The 17926-nt window shown below is 49.8% G+C and overlaps 2 protein-coding genes across 2 annotated transcripts; one reads left to right on the top strand and one right to left on the bottom strand.

Annotated features, from left to right (window-relative positions):
• Positions 1 to 32: 32 nt before the first annotated feature.
• On the bottom strand, positions 33 to 12689 carry map4k6 (mitogen-activated protein kinase kinase kinase kinase 6). Its single transcript, XM_047043056.1, has 31 exons — positions 12269 to 12689; positions 10660 to 10717; positions 9597 to 9687; positions 9385 to 9449; positions 9180 to 9235; positions 8704 to 8751; positions 8365 to 8407; positions 8075 to 8147; positions 7857 to 7988; positions 7581 to 7643; positions 7357 to 7438; positions 6720 to 6830; positions 6450 to 6528; positions 6271 to 6323; positions 5784 to 5830; positions 5308 to 5346; positions 5088 to 5121; positions 4702 to 4960; positions 4496 to 4590; positions 4293 to 4334; positions 3683 to 3767; positions 3207 to 3286; positions 2876 to 2936; positions 2579 to 2696; positions 2340 to 2398; positions 2032 to 2135; positions 1612 to 1867; positions 1405 to 1488; positions 1255 to 1325; positions 586 to 641; positions 33 to 483 (listed from the first exon to the last, which is right to left on the bottom strand). Exons 1-31 carry the CDS (start codon positions 12359 to 12361, stop codon positions 396 to 398), a joined length of 2625 nt encoding a protein of 874 aa, XP_046899012.1. The 5' UTR covers positions 12362 to 12689; the 3' UTR covers positions 33 to 395.
• A 438-nt stretch (positions 12690 to 13127) lies between these two features.
• LOC124482652 (reticulon-3-B-like) lies at positions 13128 to 17926 on the top strand. Its single transcript, XM_047043097.1, has 8 exons — positions 13128 to 13229; positions 13351 to 13448; positions 14950 to 15157; positions 15347 to 15485; positions 16125 to 16194; positions 16531 to 16577; positions 16647 to 16705; positions 16906 to 17926. The coding sequence occupies exons 2-8, from the start codon at positions 13370 to 13372 to the stop codon at positions 16952 to 16954; spliced, it is 651 nt and encodes a 216-aa protein (XP_046899053.1). The 5' UTR covers positions 13128 to 13229; positions 13351 to 13369; the 3' UTR covers positions 16955 to 17926.

Here is a 17926-nt window from a genome sequence, read left to right as displayed (position 1 = left end):
TGCCACGAGGGGCTCCGGGCAGCATCTTGTAAAAGGATAGTCATACTGCACAGTACAGTGCTACTGCTACAGTAACGGGCTAATACTCGGTTGAAGGATAATTCTGTTGAAAGTGATAGGTGTAAGGTTGGGTGTACGATGTAGAAAGACACAGGACATTGAGGCATGATTATTTATAAAATAAATAAATACATGTAGACGTTTATTTCCCCAAATTGGATCAAAAAACAGCTGAAACATTTAATAGTCCTGGCTGAGAAGCATTCATAAACCAGGGTGGAAGTGACAGCCATCTTGTCCTGTTTCTGGTCTTGGTCCTGGGTCTAGAATGGGGTCTGGGTACTGTTTCTGGTCTTGGTATTTGTCCTTGGTCCTGGTCATGGTCTGGTTCCCTGTCAGTAACTGCTCTCGTGTCCAGTCAGGATGTACAGGTTGCTGGGGGAGGAAGCGTCCTCGGTAGGGGTGCTCTGGAGAATGATGTCCCTGGGGGGGTTGGGGTGGTGGTTAACCCAGCAGGCCAGCTGAGAGGTGTGTGTGGTCAAGTCAGTAGAGAGGTGTGTGTGTGTGAGTCTGATGCTACTCTACCTGGTATCTCCCAGGACCTTGAACACTCGGCTCTCATCAGTGATGTCCTGAGTCACCTGTAGGGGCACAACACACCTGTGTTACACTGGAGCTGTTACAACTGTGGCTATTACAACTGTAGCTGTTAGCTGTAGCTGTTAGCTGTAGCTGTTAACTTTACCTGTTATAACTGTTGCTGTAATAAATGATAGCTGTAATAACTGATAACTGTAGCTGTTATAACTGTAGCTGTAGTTGTTAGCTGTAGCGGTTAACTGTAGCTGTTATCACTGAGAGCCATTAACACACAATACCATTAACACGCCATTAACAAAAAGCGTACCCGTTATAACCGTAGCTGTTATAACTAATACCCGTACCTGATATAACTGTAGCTGTTATAACTGATAACTGTAGCCTACCTGTTATAACTGTATATTTTTTGTACTGTAGCTATTATAACTAATAACTGTATTTGTAACTGAAGCAATACTGATAACTGTAGCTGTTATAACTGTAGCTGTTATAAATGATAACTAGCTATTCTGTGTCTGTTATAACTGTACCTGCTTTAACAGTAGCTGTTTTAACGATAGCTGTAGGTGTTATAACTGTATTTATTACTGATGACTCTAGCTTTTATAACTGTGGCTGTTATAACTGATATCTGATGTATGATTGGACAATCACCTCGTCTCTGTCCAGGCTCCTGCCCCTCAGGCCATGTCTCCAGAACACCAGAACACTGTCCTGCAAACACACTGGAGACAGAAAAACAGTCAGTCAGCCATCAGTCAGCCAATCAGTCAGTCAGCTGAGGCTACAGACTTCCTGTCTTACCTAGAGTCTGGATGGGAAAGTCAAAGGTCATGGAGGTCATTCCTGGGTTGACCATGCCCTCCAGGTTCACCACCTCCACCGAATCTACACAGAGACAACCAATCAGAATGGTCCTATTCTGTATCTGTGTCGACGTCACCCTCCATGACAGTCAGTCATGTCTCAGTTCAGGTGTGTGCGCGATACGTGTGTGTGTGTAGACCTCACCCTTCAGGACGATGAGGATGGAGTCCCTGTCCCTCTGGGTCACCTGCACCACCTGTAGCGGCGGCCATGTTGGGGGCGGGGTTAGCGGAGGAGAGTCATCCAGAGGGATGATGTGAAAGCTGATGTGTCCGGGGGCGTGGCTTTGGTCGGGTGACTGGCGTCTGCTCACGCCCACGCAAAGCTGCGGAAGCTCCTCCCTCTCTCTGACCAGCAGCTCAAACACAGGAGGAGACTCTGGCAGGGTGATGGTTATGTGCTGGGGGGAGAGGGGGGGACATCAGGCGGGCAGGGGAAGGAGGGGGGGAGGCAGATGGGGGGTGGACATATGTTGATCAATACATTTCATTCTATCTATCCATCTACCCATCGATCTATCCACCCGCCCACCCACCTACCCATCCATCCATCCATTGGACTCACCTTCAACTGCATGAACTTCTGCAGGGGTTCGTACCAGAGCAGCAGAACCAGGCCTGTAGGAACCAGCGCACACAGGAACACACTGTCTGTGTAGGGGCTACGCACTGGGCAGGAGGAGGAGGGGCGCAGGGAAGGGGGAAGGAGAGGAGGGGGGGGCAGAGAGAGGGGGGCAGACAGGATGGGGGAGGGAGGAGAGACAGAGAAGAGGGAGAGAAGGAGGGAGGAGAATTGGAGAGGGAGGAGAAGGACATTAGCTATACAGAGAAAACACCCGTTCTGTGTTCCCCAAACGTTCCGGCCTTCCTCACCTACAGCACAGCGCCGACAACCCTTAGTGTCTGGAACCTTCCCTGATATGGAGAACTTCCTGGAGAGAAAGGGGGGGGGAGGGAGAGCAAGAGAGAGGGGTATAGAGAGAGGGGTATAGAGAGAGGGAGGGGTGTGATCAAGGGAGGGAGAAAGGAAGGTTGTAGAGAGAGAACTTATTCAGTAACTCCTGGTCAGTCTTTTAGGCTGCCTCTGTAGTACACTATCCAGGCCCGCCTACCTGGAGTTTATCCTCTCTGATAGGCGGTGAGCGTTGATTGACAGCTGCCCTTGCCTCTTGCATCTGCGCTGGTCGAAGAGGGAGGTGAGCCGCTGGGAGCAAAGCTGAGAAGACTTACCTGAGGGAGAAGTTCTTGTTTCACGTACTAGTTTATCGTCATTTGTCACATACAATAAGACTTTTACATTTGCAGTCAAGTGCTTCACATTTCTGGATAAGTAGACCGGAGAATACAAGGTGTAAAAGCGAAACGATCGAACCTTAAAGTGACGTAAAAACAATGTCATCCTTTACTACCTGAGACAGACATGAGGACGTTGTTCATCACATACAACCACGTACACCTCTGAGCCACCAACTGGAGGAGCAGGAGGAGGAGAAGGAGGTGGAGGAACAAGGGGTGGAACGTAGAGAACAGGAGGAAAGGGAGGTGGAGGAACAGTAGGAGGAACAGATGAAGGAAGGATGGAAAAGGAAGGGCGGGGAGAAGAGGAGGGGAGGAGAGAGAAGGATCAGTATATATACAGCATATGTTGTGAACATGATGATCGAATCAAAGTTCTTTTTACAGCCCTCGAGCCGAGCCCCTACAATACCAAAGATGGCTTCACAGATAAGTGGTCCCTACCTTCTCCATGCTGTCCTCGTGGAGCTCGTTGAGGTTCAGGGTGTAGATGCCCTGCTCTGTGCCCAGGATCAGGTGCTGGTCTGGAGGGGGGGAGAGAGAGAGTGAGATAGAGAGGGAGGGAGAGAGAGAGAGAGAGAGAGAGAGAGAGAGAGAGAGAGAGAGAGAGAAGAGAGGGAGGGAGAGAGAGAATGAGAGAGAGAGAGAGAGAGAGAGAGAGAGAGAGAGAGAGAGAGAGAGAGAGAGAGAGAGAGAGAGAGAGAGAGAGAGAGAGAGAGAGAGGACCACAGGGTCTGGCTGCTGAACATCCCAATGATCTGGTGCATCAAGTTATCCCTTCCACGACCTTGAACTTTGACCCAGACTCCCAGTCGGATCCTCAACTCCCAGCCTGATGCTAGACATCCAACCTGATCCCAGCCTGACCCCAACCTGACCTCTGACCCCCCGTTTGACCCCAGCCTGACTCTTGATCCTACCTTTGGTCTTGGGTAGAACCCATGTGGCCGCACAGTGGACAGTCAGTGGACATCCGTTGAACACTTTGGAGAAACACGCCCCCATCTGGAGAGGCAAGGTCTTACAGCTCAGCACTCACAAGCCGGGGGGAAGTATTACACTGAATGTTCTGGTGTATAGACTGACTGACTGGTTCTGGTGGTCAGATGAGGTGTGCAAATTTGATTTTATTTCTTGCTTTTTGACTGTTTTGAATGTCTTATTGAATGTTCTTAATTGTTTTTTCCATCTTGTTTTCTTTTGCATTATGTTTTGATGCGTTTAATGGTTTTAAGTGAAGCACTTTGAATTGCCTTGTTGTTGAAATGTGCTATACAAATAAACTTGCCTTGCCTTGCCTAGACTGATTAGTTCTGACTGATTGGTTCAGGTGTTGAGGTATGTAACCTGACTGATTGGTTCGGACTCACTGGTTGTGAGGTTGAGGTATGTAACCTGACTGACTGGTTCAGACTGACTGACTGGTTCTGGTCTTGAGGTGTGTAGAGTAGACTGACTGACTGGTTCTGACTGACTGACTGGTTCTGACTTACTGACTGGTTCTGGTATTATAATGAGACGTGTACTCACGTGGACTTTGGGTGTGGGTGGAAGTCCATGACAAACCCCCCCCTGGAAAAAAAGGCATCACATAGTTTGTCCTCCACTTTTTGAGAAGTGTGTGTGTGTGAGAGAGAGAGAGAGAGAGAGAGAGGAGTATGTGTGTGTAAGAATGAAAGAGGAGAGTGTATGTGTGTATGAGATAGACAGGAGAGTATGTGTGTGTGTCTGACCGTGTCCTCGGTGTTCCTCCTCAGGGTCCAGGCTGGGGATGGGAGGGGGCGGGGCCTCTCCTCCGCCCTCTGACCCCGCGCCTCACTGTTGCCCTCTGCAGCAACAAACACGGTGTGTGAGTGTGTGGGGGGGGAAGAGAGCGTGTGTGTGTGAGTGACTGAGTGTACAAGCATGTGTGTGTGTGAGAGAGTGTGTGTGTGTGTACCTTCTGGGGAGTCCAACAGAGTGAGCTCAGAGAAGACGGAGTCATCAGTGAAAAGGGAGTTGCTGAAGAGTAAAGCGTCTGATGACAAGGCTTTTGATTGGTCTGTTGATGTGCTGGTGGGAGTGAAGGGGGTGGGGCCAGTGGAGGGGGAGGGGTCTGTATAACCTGGGTAACCTTCGGGGGGGTAAATGGGGACGGTCGACAGCAAGGGGGTGGGGCTTCGCTTCACTGTGCCGCCCCAGTCCTCCTCTGGAGAGTCCTACACACACACACACACACAAACACACACACACGTACATACCATGCACACACACACAGATATGGTGTTTTTGGTGTATTTCTCTGTGGCCTGAGCAAGGCTGAGTGTGTCTGCAGTTCTCTCTTACCCCACCCGAGGGCGCCCTCTTCATGGTCAGACTCCTGCAACACAACACAAACTAAGTTAATATCTGCTTCAGCTTAGATTCGTTATGTATACAAGGACACATACATGTATCACACATACACGCCGCACATAGACACACAATCACCACACACACCCACACCACAATCACACACCACACCACACAGTTACGTATTCAGCTGAAGTGTTCTCGAAAGGCTCACCTGCCCTGAAGGGCCTCCTCCACACTCTCTAGTAGACCCCTGGAAGACAGACAGAGAGAGAGGGAGTGAAGAAGAAAGAGAGAAAGACGAAGAAACAGAGAGAGGGAGTAGGAGAGGAGGGAGAGAGGAGGTGAAAGGGAGGCATAGGGAGAGACAGAGGGAGGGAGAGATTTGGATTTCTGACAGCCTTTCTTGGGTATTAAAAACAACCAGTAACACCCCCATAGCACAATAGCATATTCGACGGGAGGACTGCAAACACATTTGACCCATGGAGACAGTTCAAGTTAAAAGAGGGAGAGAGCAAGACGCGACAAAGAGAAACAGAGCGAGGGAGAGAGACAAAGACAGAGAGGGGGGGGGAGAGAAATGGAGACAGCAGACGGACACAAAGAGTAAGAGGGGGAATAAGAGAGAGCGAAGAAGAGAGACAGCGAAGGAGGGAGAGAAGGAGAGAGAGAGAAGGAGGGACTTACAGAGAGCTGCTCTCCTCTTCAACCATACACCAGTCCTCATAGCTGCCCTACAGGGGAGGGAAGGGGGGTGGGGGAGTGTTAGCTGATGTGAGTGTGGGGCAGGTGCAGAGGGACAGGGGGTAGAGGGAGAGACAGAGAGAAAGAGAGAGGAGGAGAGACAGAGAGAGAGAGAGAGAGAGAGAGAGAGAGAGGAGGAGAGAGAGAGAGAGAGAGAGAGAGAGAGAGAGAGAGAGAGAGAGAGAGAGAGAGAGAGAGGGAGAGGAGAAAGAGAGAGATAGAGAGAGATAGAGAGAGAGAGAGAGAGAGAGAGAGATAGAGAGAGAGAGAGAGAGAGAGAGAGAGAGAGAGAGAGAGAGAGAGAGAGGGGAGAGAGAGAGAGAGAGAGAGAGAGAAAGAGGGAGAGAGAGAGGGAGGGAGAGGAGGAGTGGGAGAGAGGGAAATCAAAAGGAGGGCCGGGGGGAGGGGGGGTAGCAGGGTTGTGACCCACCAGATCAGGCTCTGTCTCCTTCCTCAGAGGGCAGGGGAACAGCACCTGACCAACTGACACACAAAACAACCCTCAGTCAACTGGACCTCATGAGTATGTGTGTGTGGTGAGGGTACATGTGCGTGTATATGTGGTTTATGTGTGTGTGTGTTGACGGGGGGGTGGGGGGGGTCACTCACACTTCTCCTCCGACTGTGTCCTCTGGGGAGGCTGTTGTTTCGCCAATGACTGGATCTTATCAGGGAATGCACTGCAGGTCTGCGGACACACAGACGCATGCTCATACACACACACGCACCACAAGCACATAAACACACCCCACACACGCGCACGCACACAAGGAAAAATGAAGCCATAGAAATGACAGAGTTAGAGGAGAGTGGAGGAAAGGAGGAGGTTGGAGGGAACAGAAGCACAGTGACGACAGGAGAGGAGGAGAGGGGAGGTACCTCCAGGTCCGACTCGTCCATGGAGTGCGAGGTCAGAAGGTCGGCGTTCCCTGCATGGTCCAGCAGCTCGATGGCCAGGTTCCTGGTGAGCAGCTGGGTCACGAAGACATGCTGGGAGAGGGGAGAGGGGGGTCAGGGGTCAGGGAGGTCAGAGGTCATGGGGACAGGTGGGACCTGGAGGTCAGAGGGTGAGAGGAGCAGTCGAACATCCTTCCACACACTGTGGGAGACATTAAACGGTGTAATGCTAATTTATCAGGCACATTTATCCTGAACAGGGTTTAGGAGTGAGGTGAGGGTGAGGGAGGGAGGACTGGAGCCAGGTTAGGGTGAGGGTTGGAGGGAGGGAGGTAAGGGAGGAAGGCAAGGCCGTAGCCATGGAGCCAACATTGGGGGGGACGAAATCTGCTGGGGAGTCTGAGGGTCCACCCCTGAAAACATTTTAGGGTTAGTTCTGTCCCCCCCCAATATGTATTATGATTACGACCCTGGATGAAGGTGAGGGTTAGGAGAGAGGGAGGGGGCCAGGTGAGGGAGGTTAGGGTTAGGAGAGAGGGAGGTGAGGGTTAGGAGGGAGGAAGGGGGTGGAGGGTTGGGTGGGAGGGGAGGGAGGGTCAGGAGGGAGGTGAGCTCCTACCTGCAGCATCTTCTCTGCTGTGGGTCTCTTGCGAGGGTTCTTGGTCAGAGACAGTTTCACAAAACTGTGCATGGCAGCTGACCTGGGTGGGGGGGGGGGGCGTTACTATGGATGCTCCTGGGAGGGGGGCAGTCATGAGCCTCATACACAGTCACACACAATCCCGGTACAACCCATGGATCGCACCTTTCACTCGTCACATGACAGGAAGTAGTTTACTGTACCACTTGGCCTTGTCCTTCAGCTTGGGAGGCTGGAAGCTGCTCTTCGACATCAACATCAATGCCCTGGAAGAGAGAGCAGAGTATAGTTCAACATAGCACAGTATAACCTAACATAGCGTTGGTAGCTTAACATAGCAGGGTTTGGTTTTGTTTAGCATTGTCTAGCATAGCATAGCATAGTCTTGCATGGCATAGCAGATAACGGCATAGCATAGCATGGTTTAGCATAACATAGCATAAAATAGCATCGCATTGGTTTAGCGTCGCATAGCTCACCTCATGGGGTGCAGGTCGAACATGGGCGGCTGCAGCTCAGCCAGCTCGATGGCCGTTATGCCCAACGCCCAGACGTCACACAGCTGGTCGTACCCGCCCTTTTTCTCCACCGCTGCCACCTCGGGCGCCATCCTGCAGGGGTAGGACAAGGCTTCAGTTCACAGGGCTAACACAGGACCAACACCGTGGTCACAAGGGGGGGCGGTTCGGGGACTCACCAGTAGGGGGTGCCGATGAAGGATTTCCTTTTGGCCACTGAGGCGTTGATCTCGGCCGCTACGCCAAAGTCCGCTGGGGTGAGAAGGGGGAGAGAGGAGGGGAAGATAGGGGGAAGGAAAGGAGGAGGAAGGGAAGGGGGGGATGGGGTTTTAGGGAGATAAGGGTTAGGGAGTGGGGGTTAAGATTAGTGCGGAGGTGCTCAGACTGAGATAGTCAGAGATACTGAGAGGGTCAGTGCTGACAGTGTTCGTGGAGAGGAATGAGCTGGGAGGGGGAGGTGCTGACTTACCCAGTTTGACGTCTCCTCTCTCTGTCAGTAAGATGTTGGCTCCCTGAGAGAAACACACACTGACACAATGAGTTCAAAGTACAGTACGCACACACACACACACACTCTGACACAATGAGTTCACAGTACACACACACTCATACAATGACCTCACGGGACATGGAAGATCCACCCAAAGTTAGAATCACACATGTACACACTGCATAGATACAAACACACACACAATTGACATACTTACATACAGTATACACACATTACACACACAAACACTACATACACACACAAGTACCCTAACCCACATCTCCCACACACACACAGTTCATTCAACTCCAGTCTCACCTTTATATCTCTGTGCATTTTACCAGCTTGGTGCAGGTGATGTAGTCCCTGCCAGAAAACACAGTAAAACAGGATACAGTTTAACAGGATACAGTTAAACAGGATACAGTTATACAGGATACAGTTATACACGATAAGACTACCTTTTGTCCAATACAACATACAAATAGTGTGCACTGAAACTACAGCAGGAAATCAAGAATCAGAATTGTATTGTTTTAACAGTGTTTTGTTGGTCAGAGTCAAGGAACAGTCTGTATTTTGGTTGGTATGTCTTTACCATGCACAGTGCCAAGGAACCACATTAACCACATCATACCAGGCACGATGGACAATAATCATATCTCAACTGAAATGGTAGACAGACAAACAGGCAGGCAGGCAGGCAGGCAGGCAGGCAGGCAGGCAGGCAGGCAGGCAGGCAGGCAGGCAGGCAGGCAGGCAGGCAGGCAGGCAGGCAGGCAGGCAGGCCTCACCTGTAGTGTCTCTCTGCAGACATACGCTATCTGTCTCTCCTTCAGAGGGCCCGTCACTACGGATACAAGACAACAACGTCAAAGGATGAGAAGAGGAGAAACTCCAGTTAAAGGAGGAGGTGGAAGAGGTGAGCTGGAGGAGGTAAAGGCAGAGGAGGTGAAGGAGGAGGTGGTGGAGGTGAAGGGCGAACAGAGAGTGGTTTACCTCTGTAGAGATCCTGAAGGGATCCTCCTCCACATAACTCCATACAGATCCAAAGCTTGTTGTTCCTGACCAACGGCACGTAACAACCAGTCATTAACATCACTAGTAAGGATGGCAAATGTGTGTGCGCGTGTGAATGTATGTGTGCTATGAGTGTGTGTGTGCATGTGTGTGGGAAGTAAGTGTGTGTAGCAGGTGTGTGCGAAGCTCACCTGTTGTAGCTGCCGTAGTACGCCACTATGTTTCTGTGTGAGCATTCCCTCATCATGGTAATCTCCTGCTGGATACATGTGATGTCATCACCTGGGGACAGCAGAGCACATGTGATGTCTTCACCGGTGGACGGCAGGGGGAGAGAACCCCTATACCCAGTGCAGTGGCGGTTCTTTATCATTCCCCAAAGCGATAAAAAATATTATGTCAATCAATCATGAGCTGTGTTAGGGGGTTTCAGGGGAAAAGGGGTCAGGGGTGTCTGGAGGGACAGGGAGGGGTGTCTGGAGGGACGGGGAGGGGTGTCTGGAGGGACAGGGAGGGGTGTCTGGAGGGACAGGGAGGGGTGTCTGGAGGGACAGGGAGGGGTGTCTGGAGGGACGGGGAGGGGTGTCTGGAGGGACGGGGAGGGGTGTCTGGAGGGACGGGGAGGGGTGTCTGGAGGGACGGGGAGGGGTGTCTGGAGGGACGGGGAGGGGTGTCTGGAGGGACAGGGAGGGGTGTCTGGAGGGACGGGGAGGGGTGTCTGGAGGGACAGGGAGGGGTGTCTGGAGGGACAGGGAGGGGTGTCTGGAGGGACAGGGAGGGACAGGGAAGGACAGGGAGGGACAGGGAGGGACAGGGAGGGGTGTCTGGAGGGACAGGGAGGGACAGGGAGGGACAGGGAGGGGTGTCTGGAGGGACAGGGAGGGACAGGCAGGGGTGTCTGGAGGGATAGGGAGGGGTGTGTGAAGGGACAGGGAGGGGTGTCTGGAGGGACAGGGAGGGATAGGGAGGGACAGGGAAGGACAGGGAGGGATAGGGAGGGACAGGGAGGGACAGGGAGGGACAGGGAGGGGTGTCTGGAGGGACAGGGAGGGACAGGGAGGGGTGTCTGGAGGGACAGGGAGGGTTGTCTGGAGGGACAGGGAGGGACAGGGAGGGGTGTCTGGAGGGACAGGGAGGGACAGGGAGGGGTGTCTGGAGGGACAGGGAGGGTTGTCTGGAGGGCCAGACAGAGGCAATGCTGTTTGGAAGGGTAGTAGAACAGCTGGAGCTGTGAGGAGGATGAGGAGCACTCACCAGGGTCCAGTTTGACCACCTTGATGGCAGAAATCTCAGACGTCTGGAGGTTCCGAGCCTGAAGGAGGAGGAGGGTCAAACAGGGTGAAACAATGGGTTCATTCAGAAGCTGCTTTTAGAAAAAGCGACCTGTGGGGGAATTTGAACCCGTGACCTCTTGAGTCTGACCTCTGCAGTCACAAGCTATACCACAGAGCTGCACTGCAATTATACAGTGAATCATCATCATCATCATCATCATGATAATAATAGTGGTAATCACCATAACAATGTTCAGGTGTGGACGTGGCATATCTTAACGAGAACTGCAGAAAAGGGATTAGAAACGTGAATGCAGAAGTAAGCCCGTCTCTATGACAACCAGGAGAGCAATCTCACTTCCTGTGGGTGTGGGACAGGGATGTCTATTGTCATTGCACGTCCCAATGGGGACTGCAAGCTCTCGGGTTCTGGGGATGTCTGATGTATATATCAGATCATTTGGACCGAGAGTTCCAACAATTGCCGGAAACAAATGACGGGAAGGGATGAGGGTGCAAAAACCCATGAAAACTGTCAGGATGATAAATAATCTGATATGATAACACTCTCAAATAGAACTACGTTATAGCGGTACCCCACTTCCTGTTTCCTGTGTGTAGAGTGAGACACTTCCTATGAGCAGAGATCCTCTTGCAGGCCTGGACCCCAGCACAGCCCCTTCAGGCCTGGTTGTTACGGTTATGGTTACGGTACAGTACGGTTCCTACGGTTACGATGCGGCATGGTTGTGTTGTCTGTGTATAATGGGCCTCATTCAACCCAGTTAAGAAATCCACAGTTACTAACTTCCTCCTTCACTTTCTCAATTCTCTGGCTTACTGTCATGAACTGTTTACACATCTCTACGCTCTCCGCAGACGCGCATAACCAGCCAGCCAACCCTGAACATAACAACACCTCAATAGATTTAACAAGTGTATATAAGTGTAGGTATCATATGATATAATATAACATGCACAGGAACAGGAAGTTAGCTTCCGCAGATGCTGTTCCCACGGGCTTGTTGACATCAGTCAGGCATCATCATCATTATAAACAACAACATACCTCTCTGGAACTGTTGCAACCATACTGCCTAATAATAATGATAATAATAATATGACAAGACTGCACCACAGACTGGTTATCAGTTGCAGAGTTTACCTCACAACACGTTTGCACTAAGGCATTCTCTACAGGTGATCACAGACAGGGATGCACAACGTTCCTTGAGTGTAACCACAAATACTGTTAGAACTGCACTTCTGATTTACTGCTGTACTTTCTGCTCTATTTGTGTGTCGCTTTGGATAAAAGCCTCTGGCTAATGAATACAATGTAATGTAGCCAACTGAAACTAACACCAGCCGCAACAAATACTATTTCTAAGCCCATTTTGGACCGTGATGGCCAACTGACGCGGCAATCGGTCACGGACACGGCGGAACAACAGGTGTCTCTCCTGGGACGGAGAAAAACGGTTATGCAGCTTCCTTGGTGTAGGGCCACCTTTGAGACCGTAAATGGAACCTGAACTGGTGTGGAAACGTGTTCGTATGTGGAATTAGGAAAGACGTTATGGAAATACCTTAAAAACGTCCCCGTATGTGCCGCTCCCAATTCGGTGTATTAGCTCGTAGTCATCTAACGGGTTCGTATAGGAAACACCGATTGCATCCATTGCTGCGGCAAGAGCAGGCGCGCGGGCTGTTTCGTCGCCGACTCCTTTGTGAATATCATTCACTTCCTCCGCTGCCGTCCACTACACAGCTTTCGTGAAACATCACAGGCTGTACACGGGAGCCAAAAGACAGCTAGCGGTAGGGCTGTGATGCTGTCTGAAGTGCCTGAATTAGGCTACATGAGATGCCCGAATTGCATATTGTGAACAAACACAACAACAACAACACAACAAGTTATCTAAAGAACCTAAGTGAATTCTCCCTCAGGCTCACTTCATCTCTCTCTATTTCGCTCTATCTCTCTATTTTCCTCTCTCTCTATTTTCCTCTCTCTATCTCTCTCTCTCTCTCTTTCCCTCTCTCTCTCCCCCTCTCTCTCTCCCCCTCTCTCTCTCTCTCTCTCTCTCTTTCTATCTCTCGCTTTGTCCATATCCCTTTCCTTCTCTCTCCCCCTTTCTCTCCCCCTTTCTCTCCCTCCCGTTCCCTCTCTCTCTTTCTATCTCTCTCTTTCGCTCTATTTCTGTCTGTCTGTCTGTCTGTCTGTCTGTCTGTCTGTCTGTCTGTCTGTCTGTCTGTCTGTCTCTCTCTCTCTCTCTCTCTTTCCCTCTCTCTCTCTCTCTCTCTCTCTCTCTCTCTCTTTCTCTCTCTGTCTTTCTGTCTCTCATACATCAAACAAACATACATTCTTTATCTGTATTTTTTCTGTCCACACCCCCCCTCCCGTTCCAATTTCGGCAAGTTCAAATGTAGGTGGCCTGTTACTTTAACGGAATATGGGGTACCACACCTTCAAAGCCCCCACTCTTAAAGACACGCCCCTCGTTGTGCTGAGAAAACACCATTTTCACAGCAACGGCGGGACTAGTTGTAAGCCAGCTAGTCATCTATTACTATTTGCGTAATCAATCCGAATTTGCCCAAATTTAAGCTGAGTGTACATGTCTGTAGTATTTGTCTAATTTGGGGGTTTCTTGTTCAATTGCTTTAGAGGCGATATCATCCTAAAAATGGACCCTACGGCCCAGTCTGCTGACATCTCGTCCTCTCAAAACTCCGCCGCAGCGATGAAAGAATCCACGTTATCAGGTCTGTATTCATTCAGCTGCATTAACGAATCGAATTTAATGTATAGAGGGGACTGCATTTATGTCAAACTCTAATGTCGAAACCCATTTTCAACAGTATGTTTTGCGTTGCTGGTTTCTCCTGTTCAGCAGCATCATTATTTCGGAAGAACAGGATGATGAAAATGCTAGGTTAGGTCTAGCCTGCTACTACTATCCAGCTAGCTAGAGCCAGGGCGCAGGGTTTGGCAGTTTGACAGTGATTGACGAACATGTCTGCTAGCTAACTAGCATGTGTAGCAAGTCCACCCACATCGGCTGGCTAGATAATCTGAAACGAAAGAACCCGACGTTATGTTCATGCAAAAAAAAATTGTACAGCTAACCCAACAGCCTGTGTTTGTGGTAATGGTATACTAACATCCTGCTGTGGTCCACACTTTCGTAGGCCGTGGATGTAGCGGCAGGTGTTTTCAATGCGGTCAATTATCCGCAGTGTAACGTTCAGTTTAACGTCTTTACTTTAGTAAAGTATTTATGTACGTTCTGATATTGCATTAGCCATGGTGTACAGTAGCAAATCGTAACTGTTAGTGACAGTTTTGAAGAAGGCAATTTGTAATTAGCCAGCCATCAAATTCTGGTTTCCTTTGCTCAAGCAGTTTGTGCCCATCCTCATCACATTGACGAGCATTTGTCTCCCAACCACTACCCCGTCACAGTCCACTAACATAAACGATGAACCTCGACTAGTCGAACAAGTGGATATCACACACACTTGGAGCATGCTGACACAATTGCCCGTTGTAAAGCGCCTGTTTAGCAGCTTTTTGTGAGCTTGTGACCGGGAAATAATGGACCACTATGAGGTTCTATTGTGTCGGTTACCCAAGACGTGTAAGGCCTAACACATGACTCCATTCCAGCGTGGTCTAACCCTTGGAAATGTCTTTGAGGTATGTGAGCCCCTGTGTTGTAACATGGATTATCCTGCTAGCTAGGCTGAGGATGGGGTGTGGAGGCTCAGGGTAGGGGATGAAGGATGGGGGTGGAGGCTGAGGAGGGGGGGGGGGGGCTTGGGGGTGGAGGCTGAGGGGTGAGGCTGGGGATGGAGGTTGGGTCCGCATGAGGAAACTAGCTGGCTCATTGTTGGTCACCACAAGATGGCTGTCAGGAAACACAATGACGTAGCACTTCTGCCAGTGTGCTAGTGTGGGACATATCGGTTGTGACTATGTGCCCTGTAAGGTCTTAGCGAATGAACAGAATTCAAGTAGAATGTATTAGTATTTGTAGAATATAGCCTAAGTGCATGTGGCATTTTTTATGGAAGGTGGTGCCAAAGAAAAATGACCAGCCTGAATAGACACAATTTTGGTCCATTTGTTCAAGGATTGAACTCTCAAAGCAATCAACACTCAAACTGTTCTTTCTTTCCCCTCTTCTCCTACCCTCTCCATCCCCTGTGTGTGTGTGTGTGTGTGTGTGTGTGTGTCTCTCTGTGTGTGTGTGTCCATCTCCAGCCCTAGAGCTGGTCTACTGGCGTGACCCCAAGAAGTCAGCGGTGGCGTTCGGCCTATCCCTGGTGGTGCTGGTCTCCTTGGCGACATTCAGCGTGATCAGCGTAGTGTCCTATCTGCTGCTGGCCTTCCTCTGCGTCTCCATCACCTTCCGCATCTACAAGTCTGTCATCCAGGCCGTGCAGAAGTCTGATGATGGCCACCCCTTCAAGTGCGTCCTAGACTCTTGCCCCTTCTAATACACGCTGTACTGGATGTAAAGGCTGTGTTTTGAGTGGACTCAACCTTTTTAGAGCTTTGTTCCTCAAACGTTAAAGGGCCAGTGCACTCAACAGAGCTGTATTTTATAGCTGTATTTTGAGCGGACTTCCCCTTTAATGTTTAACCCTTTGTGCGGCAGGGCCCTAATGGAGCGTGACATCAGCGTCCCAGCGGAGACCTTCCGGAAGGGAGTGGATGTGTCGCTGGCTTACGTGAACCGCTTCACCAGACAGGCACGCCGTCTCCTACTAGTGGAGGACCTTGTGGATTCCCTCAAGGTCTGCATGCACACACATACACCACATACACGTGACATCAACGTTCTTCAAACTTAAAAAAAAAATAATAATAATAATAATTTCTTCAGAATTCACTAGTTACTATCTAGACAGGCAAGGCCTTTTCATCTTCCTTTGTATTAAATGTCCCATTTTCCATCAAATACTTGTTTTTACTCATATCTTCTAGAATGAAAATGCATATTTAACAGATTCCTCGTGTAAATGTTTATGAGATGCCTTGCTTTCAAAACACTTGAATTGTATCGATAATGATCACACATACAAACTGTTGTTCATTATGTGAATATTGCAATTTGTACCATTCTTCCCTTTTTTTGTGTGCAATCTTTGATTACCAGTATTTAGAATGTATTGGTGATTTTGCATGTTCATATTGAACCTTTTGTATGTCTTTTGGGTGTGGTTTTTCAGATGAGCCATTACAGGTTTCTTCCACACCCTCACATGCGTGTGAAACAAATAAAACAAAACCACTGCACACACACACACGCCACTTCGCACACATCACCTTCTACTCAAACATGCAAACACCACATGGACTCCCTCAAAGTTCACCTACCAACCATTCATGCACTTCTGAGAAGTGTGGTTCTGAGCTGTGTGTGTGTGTTCCAGTTGGCAGGTGTGATGTGGCTGATGACCTATGTGGGAGCTGTCTTCAATGGCATCACCATCCTCATTTTGGGTAAGACCCGGCAGTGCCTAGCAACACAGCTTCCCCTAGTGCCCCCTAGCAACACCAAGCCACCCCTAGCAACACCAAGCCACGCCCTAGCAACACCAAGCCACGTCCCAGCAACACCAAGTCACCCCATAGTAACACCTAGCCAGCCCCCCAGCAACACAAAGCAGAACATGTAATTCCTTTAGCGTTGGTTTTCATCCAGCGACTCAAATAGTGCAAATAGAAAGTACAGAAGATCAAGAGTCATGAAACAGCATTTACTTACCACATAGCCTAGCGGCCCCTAGTGGTTTCCTTTAACGTGATCTCTCTGCCTCTCTCTGTCTCTCTCCCCAGCTGACATCATCTTTTTCAGCACACCTCTGATATATGAGAAGAACAAGGTATGATTATCCTCAAATGCCTAGCTGTGTGCATGCAAACTGTTAGCTAACCCCTGTGTCTTCTACCAGACCCAGATTGATCGATACATTGATCTGATTCGCTCCCGGGTGGAGGAGACCATGGCCAAGTAAGACACCCCCCCTCGTCCCGTCTGTGATTGGTTAGGAAAGCTGTCTTTCGCTTTTGATTGGTTAGGAGGCGCATGTCTCCCCAGTGATTGGTTGGGAGACTTGTAACTTGATTGGTAATTGATTAGATTTTTTTTTAGTATTCTAGGATTTTCTGGTTGCTAACATTCTCCATCTTTTTGTTCCTCATCTCCTCCAGGCTTCAAGACAAGCTCCCAGGAGCCATAAAGCGCACTAAAGCAGAGTGATTCCTCATCCCTCCACCCATCCCCCCCATCCTCTCCTCTTGCACTCCTCTCCATCCCTTAATTCCCCCCCTCCCCTCCATCCCCCATTCCTCCCCATGCTTGTGAAACAGCAGAATATAATACTAGTGATCAACCCATCCACCACTGGAATCCTGTCAACCACCAGAACCAGTCTGAACCTGTTTGAACCGGTGTAACTCTGTCTGTAACTAGCCAGTATAGTATAGAGTGCAGCTCACCTGTGTCATAGCAGCTCAGCACTACTGTCTCCCTGATTACCCGTCTCTGTGTATTTCTGTCTGTATGTATGTCTGTATGTCTCTGTGTGTATGGGTCTGTCTACCTGTCTGTGTGCGTCTCTCGTCTGTCTGTCTGCCCGCCTGCCTAGTCTGTCTGCCAGCTGCTACCTGGATGGTGTGTATGTACCGAGTGTGAATACTGTTAGTCATGGGCCCTGTTCAAGCAATGTACACATGCTCCCTCCATCCCCTCCTCTCCTCTGAGCTAATGTGACTGGGTGGGTGTTAGCCTGTGCTACCACACCTCTGCTACCTGTCCTGTCATCACACCATTACCTGGAGGACGGCGGGAGGAACGGATGCAGTTGTCGAGCATGCGAACTGGGCCCTGTGCGCGCGCGCGTCTGTCCACATTTCAAGTGACCAGGCTACTGGGCCCGTGAGGTTCCACTACTGTTGCACCGCTCAAAGCAAACGTTTGTACTCATCTGTTTAGTGTCTGTGCGTGGAGGAAAAACAAACAAAAACAAACACAAAAAAATGACAACCAATCTGTTGTGGTAGTTTAGTTGTAGTTTGTAAAAAATTGTCTTGGAAATAACGATCATTTTTAATTTATATGTATGAGAGATGAAGTCTTGTGGTCGTTCTGTTGATTTGAGGTGGAGCTTTTGTGCACTGAGGGTTTGGAAAACAGCTCATCAACTTGAAATAAAAGAGAAAGAAACCATGA

This window comes from Hypomesus transpacificus, chromosome 20 (genome assembly GCF_021917145.1).
Source record: "Hypomesus transpacificus isolate Combined female chromosome 20, fHypTra1, whole genome shotgun sequence".
In the NCBI taxonomy this organism is placed as follows: domain Eukaryota; kingdom Metazoa; phylum Chordata; class Actinopteri; order Osmeriformes; family Osmeridae; genus Hypomesus; species Hypomesus transpacificus.
This window is presented reverse-complemented; position numbering and strand designations above follow the sequence as displayed.